The sequence below is a fragment of the Clytia hemisphaerica genome, unplaced genomic scaffold, assembly GCF_902728285.1.
Source record: "Clytia hemisphaerica strain Z4C2 unplaced genomic scaffold, Clytia hemisphaerica genome assembly, whole genome shotgun sequence".
Lineage (NCBI taxonomy): Eukaryota > Metazoa > Cnidaria > Hydrozoa > Leptothecata > Clytiidae > Clytia > Clytia hemisphaerica.
The window spans coordinates 1,225,447-1,231,973 of NW_027104101.1; the positions used below are offsets into that span (position 1 = coordinate 1,225,447).

At 32.6% G+C, this 6,527-nt stretch overlaps 1 protein-coding gene across 1 annotated transcript; it reads left to right on the top strand.

Moving 5' to 3' along the window:
• Positions 1–1,467: 1,467 nt before the first annotated feature.
• Positions 1,468–3,762, top strand: LOC136813043 (epidermal retinol dehydrogenase 2-like). The gene is made up of 3 exons (XM_067069554.1): positions 1,468–1,686; positions 1,968–2,417; positions 3,357–3,762. The coding sequence occupies exons 1-3, from the start codon at positions 1,485–1,487 to the stop codon at positions 3,665–3,667; spliced, it is 963 nt and encodes a 320-aa protein (XP_066925655.1). The 5' UTR covers positions 1,468–1,484; the 3' UTR covers positions 3,668–3,762.
• The last annotated feature ends 2,765 nt before the right edge of the window (positions 3,763–6,527 follow it).

Below are 6,527 nucleotides of genomic sequence, written 5' to 3' on the forward strand. Positions count from 1 at the left end.
TTTGGCCCTTTCTCGAGATTTTATCATGTTTTCTGATTTTTTGCTTGCGTATTAACAATGCCCAAAACCTGGCCGAGTCCGATTTTGGCGAAAAATTTTTTTCGGCCGAAAATACCGGAAATTGCGGAAAAACTGTTTATTTGGCATTTTCTTGAGATTTTCGTTTTTTCTGATTTTTTGCTCAAAGTGCCTAACAACAATGCCAAACACATGTTCGAGTCGATTTTGATAAAAACTTTTTCGGCCGAAAATGCCGAAATATGCCGAAAAAATGTTTTTTGGGATTTTCTCGAGATTTATCACTAGTTTTTGCTATTTTTGCTCAAAGATGCGTAGTAATTGCCCAATTTTCCGAGTCCGATTTTTGAGAAAAGATTTTTCCGGTGCCGGAAATCGCCGTTTTTGCAGATATGGGCTTTTTCCATACATTCAGGCACGCCGGAACTTTTTCTCTGGTACGGCGACTGATTTAAGCGATTTTCGCGATTTGACCGACGAAGAGGAAAACTTCAGGTATTTTTGTGAAAATCTGGTACGGCGGCCGCCGTACCTGCGTACCGTTGCGTCGTGCCGATTTCTTTGTTTTTCATAAAAAGATTTTTGCTACAATGCCACCATCAAGCATGATTCAATTGTCAATCAACTTTTGCAATTTGCAACCGGAACTTTCTATTTCTTTTTTCCCTAAACCCCTCCCCCCCATCAACAATCAATGATGACATTTAATGCATTTTCGCTAAGCGCTATATTTTCTTAATGATTTTTTTTCTCCTTATTGCTATCTAAGTTTCATCATCAGGTAGGTCTATTCAGCATGTTGCTTGTTTGAATTTCAATGGCTGTGTGTTTGAAAGTCTCATTGTCTGTTGTCTCATTGTCTTGTTTTCTTTTTATTGAAATTCAAGCTTCCTTTATATAACAAAAGGTCATTTAGACAGCTAGTTATCATTTTTAATGACTGAAACGAAAGTACTGATGTATCATGTAATTATGCTTCTGTTTGATTTGATAGATCGATTTTTAACGTGTTTGAGCACTTTCTGAAAGTAACTTTTTTATTCAATTGAGCATAACTTTCGATCTAACGAACCGAATTTAATAAATGACCCATCAAAATTTAAGTTGCTTTCTTCTTTCCAATGGAAAAGAAATGGTTCTTTTAAACATTTGTTGCTCTCAACATTTTGAGTCTTGTGTTATCATATGTTTTATTTTTATTAAAGTCGTGTCCTAAAAATAAAAAAAAGGAATACACAAATCTGAATAGGAATGGAGAAGCCATTGATTGAGTGTTTTTACACCTGATAAAAATTAATGATTTGATTGAAAATATTTTGATAAATAATGAAAAATATCAAATAGAAATTTTCTATCAAGGAAAATTCTGTTGTCTGAAATCAATGTTATTGAATATTTGGTGTATTGTTTTTCCAACTCAAATTTTAATGAATTTTATATTAATTTTAGATATCAAAGATAAGACAATGAGTTTTGAAACTTTAAAATGGTATGTGGTGTCCATTTTTGATCTATTATGGACATTGATACAAGTTATTGGTGCCATTTTAATTGCATGTGTTGAATTTTTTTACGTCCCGCCAAAAGATCTTACTGGTGAGATTGTAGTTTTGACTGGTGCTGCTGGTGATATTGGTTCAAATCTGGCAAAATTGCTGGCAAATGATGGTAAAACTTAAAACCTGATTATTTTAACCTAGTAATATTTTAACCCTTTGCAACTTCTGTGTATTTTTGCTTTCGTTCAAGTCTTCCATAGTGCAAAACAAAAAAACAAATGGATTGGATGCTATGGATTGCTAGCCATATTTATATTCCTTCCTCCGCTAGGAATATCTTCTTGTGTTAGTTGTTAAAGACTTTGTTTAAAACTTTTCTGCATGATTTTATTTAACATTTTGATCTCTTATTTTTTCCAAATAAAATCTAATATGTGTTTTTCTATTCAGGATGTAAGATGGTTTTATTGGACATCAATAAGTCAAATTTACTGAAGTTATGTCATGAGATCAATAAAACCTCTGGCAACAAACACGATGCTATCTCCTTTGCATGTGATATCACTAACATTGACCAAATGAAAGATGTCTGTGGAGAAATCAAACAAAAAGTTGGAGACCCTACAATGCTGGTCAATAATGCTGGAATAGTTGCTGGAAAATATTTTCATGATTTAGAATACAAAGATTTTGTGCGTACTTTTGAAGTCAACATGCTGTCAAATTTTTTTCTTGTCAAACAGTTTTTACCGGCAATGATAGAGAAAGAACATGGTCACGTGGTGTCTGTGTCATCTATATTGGCGCGTAAAGGGTTGGCAGGTGTTGCTGAATATGCTGCTTCAAAGTCTGCAGTTGCAACATTTATGGAATCGTTGAGATATGAAATACAAGTGGCAGGTACTGTATAGTCTATTTTTTGCTTGATTGGGGGCTGTATTTTTCAAAAAATACTGGGGGCTAGCTTGCTAGGGAGGGGCTGAGTGTTGTGTAATAGAACTGGGGGCAGAGCTGATAGGTTGAAGATATTTTAAATTATGTTAAAAATCTATGCTGTGGGGAAGGTTTTATCCCTCTTGAAAATCTTTGTGAAGGTGGGGACTATGTTTCTAGAATTAAGCCGGGGCTATTTTCCTTAGCCCCCCCCCTCCCTGAAAAATGCTGGGGGCTGGACCCCTCTGCACACTATGTCAAATATAATCTTTGGTTACAGAGTTTATAGCTTTTTGATGAGGAATTCACAATCCGAGCTGAAGCTATGAGGATTACAAGCCACCTTTTTCCCTAAAGAACGTGTGGTTGCATCCTGTAGTCCTGCGAGATTAGTAGCCCTCTCCCAGGGCTGTATCTTGATTTGAAAAGTTTGATTTTGAATTTATGAAAATCCTCACCCAGTAAATATTAAAATGAAAGTATTTTAATTAACAAAATTTTGATTTCAGCAAAAAAAAAATTTCTTTTTAAAACATCATCAGGCCTATGATACAAGTAAGAAGTCACATAGTTCGATCCCCCCTTTCTTAAGGGGGGGGGGGGGGGTGACACCTTCCGAAAAAATGAGAAGGAGGATAAAGGGAGATAAGGGATAACAAGTTAGGGGGATCGTTTAAGGTTGATTCTTGGAAAGGGGTAGCAGCGAGAAGGGAATTATTATTATCGGATCCCACTATACACTATATATTTTCGAAAATCTAGCCCAAAACCCTTGGGCGATACAGTAGACATTTTTTAAGGTTGGGGGATTATTTTAGAAATGGGGGGGGGTCAGACCCCTTTCCGCGCTATGAGTCAAAACAAGTAAACAATAAATCTATGCCGTTTATATTTTTCATTTTGTAGGAAAGAAAGGCATCAATTGCACCACTGTTTATCCATACCAACTTGATTCCAATTTATTCAAAGGGACTGCAATGCGTTTCAAATGGGTTCCCTTTCTTCATTTATTAAAACCAGAGTATGTTGCTGAAAAGATTTACACAGCTATCAAGAAAAACCAAGTGACATTATATATTCCGAGAATTCTTTATTTCTTGGTTGCCTTACAGAATTTGTTACCCGAAAGAGCAAATGATATCTTGTATAACTTCTTACAAGCTAATGAAGCAATGAAAACATTTTGTGGTACTCGAAATGTGAAGAAATCAGATTAGAAAACATTGATTTTTTTATTTTTAAACTAATTTTTTCTTTAATAACGCTTGATTTTGATGGATCAACAAATTTACCCCTGTACACTTTTTTTTCTTACTTCGTAGCTTTTGTAAATTTTTTCTACCGGGTGCGCCACAAAAAAGTTTCTCTCTTTGAGACTAATTTTCTCGAAATCTAAAAATTTTAAAAGAACCACTCCTATATCATCGGAAGGAAGAAAAATAGACTTAAATTTTGATGGGTCATTTATTAAATTCGATTCATTAGATCAAAAGTTATGCTCAATTGAATAAAAAAGTTACTTTCAGAAAGTGCTCGAAAACGGTAAAAATCGACCTATCAAATTTTTACTTTAAATTTGGCAATTGCATTAGCCTTTACATGATTAAGAGCATTTTTCAGTAACAAAACACATAAATTTTGAAACTGAAGGGTCGAAAGGGTTTAAAATCTTCATCAAAATCAGTTTAATTTAGTTTCACCGAAATTTTCCTCAAATTTTTGGTCTATGTAAGGCTGGATCTACCTCGAAACCCATACTTGATGTATTTTTATGAATTTTACCAGATTATTTGGCCTTTTTCGACGGATTTTCTTCCTTTCATTGAAATTCAACCTTCCTTTAAATAACAAAAGGTCATTTAGACAGCTACTGTAATTATCATTTTAATGACCGTAACGAAAATACTGATATATCATGAAATCATGCTTATATTTAATTTGATAGGTCGATTTTTAACGTTTTGAGCATTTTCCGAAAGTAACTTTTTTATTCAATTGAGCATAACTTTTGATCTAATGAATCAAATTTAATAAATGACCCATCAAAATTTAAGTTTATCTTTCTTCTTTCCAATGAAATAGGAATGGTTCTTTTAAAACTTTTAGATTTCGAGAAAATTAATTTTAAAGAGAGAAACTTTTTTGTGGCGCACCCGGTAGTCCTATTAATTATTTTTTTATTAAACATGTAACGACGATTTTTTGGTAAAAATGATTTGAAATAATTTAAATAGATGGTGTCATTATATAAAACCCCTATCTACCAATCTTTAAATAATTGAAAAAGACCCTCTGTTTAAATTTATATCGTATATACACACAGAAGCAGACTTATAAATGGTATGGTTATGACATTAAAATGACCTTTTTCAAATAAAAGTGAACCTTTTGTGACCGGATTAGTGACATGCTAGGCAGTGCATTATTTATCAAAAGTTAAAAGAAAACTCGCATTCTTATTACAATCTAATTAATTGTAAATTCAATGAGTGTAGTCAAACGGACTTAGAAACCTTTTAAGGCCGGTCTCCACTTTCGTGCAAAATGGGCAACAGTTTTTTTCTCAACCTTTTTTGCCTGAAGAAAAGATTACGTCATTAAAAAGTTTCGCGCGAACAAAAACAAAGGTGAAGGAAGTTCTACTTTTTTCACTTTTTCATTCGTTATGCCAATGGAATTTTTCGTCATTTTTCAGCCGACCAATGACCTTACAAAAACGTCAAAAAGTTTTCGCTCATGTCGCACCATAGTGGAGACCGGCCTTTACAAGAGAATTCTTATCTAAGCTTTAAGTATTTCTTTTCGATTGACCAGTTCAGTAAAATTTGTTGAATCAGTAGAAAAATTAACTTAGTTAATTATTAACTAAGTCTTAGCTCTTAGATATAGTTACTGGGCAGTTGTCATTCTATTTATACACTTAATTCTGAACTTTTAATTCATAGAAATAAATCAATGAGCAACCGATACACGTTCTTTTATAACAAAAAACTAAAGTCTGTCTCGAAATAATTTGCAGCTGGAGACAAAAATGGCTGTAACTTTTGATAGAATTCGAATCAAGTTGCGATTAAGTGCTTGTTAAAAAGATATTCGTGAGTGGAATATTATCAAGTAAAAAAATTGAGAAAAAAAAGGAAAATGAAAATGAAAAATGAAGAAGAAAAAAATCTACTTTTTGTAGAAATGTGGTATAATTACCATTTTCACAGGAGTGACTCTTCAATCTTAGATCATCATCAATGTGAAAAAACTTTTCAAAAATATTCATTCAATCAAAAGATATCAAACAAAGTTTATTGCTGGTTGATCGACAAAAGGCTGTTTTTTTGTCGTTTTTTACCAGTTTTTACTATTTTTTAGAGTCAACCAGCAATAAACTTTGTTTGATATCTTTTGATTGAATGAATATTTTTGAAAATTTTTTTGACAGTGATGATGATCTAAGATTGAAGAATCACTCCTGTGAAAATGGTAATTATACCACATTTCTACAAAAAGTTGATTTTTTTCTTCTTCATTTTTCATTTTCATTTTCCTTTTTTTTCTCAATTTTTTTACTTGATAATATTCCACTCGCGAATATCTTTTTAACAAGCACTTAATCGCAACTTGATTCGAATTCTATCAAAAGTTACAGCCATTTTTGTCTCCAGCTGCAAATTATTTCGAGACAGACTTTATATAACAACATAAGGCTTCGATGGCTAAAATGTTAAGAACAAAGAACATTTTGAGGCTTCGCGGAATCTAAAACAACCATTTTCTTAGGATTATGGACAAAATACTCAAAAAATTGTGAAAATAAGAACATGTTAAAAACATTTTTAGGCTTTAAAAACTCAAAAAGTTAAGAACATTCGAAGGCTTCAAAAATTCGGATGTTCTTATAAAAAAACGTGTATGAGAATTGAGAGCTGAGAGAGAACTTTCAGCAGTAAATATCTTGTTAAACTCTCCTTGCTTTAATACACTCATGATATAATACCTTTTTTTATCAATTAACTTAATCTCAATTTTATTTAAAACAATAGGGCCATGATACCCTTCGTCAAAAGATTAAAACCAAACTCTTTT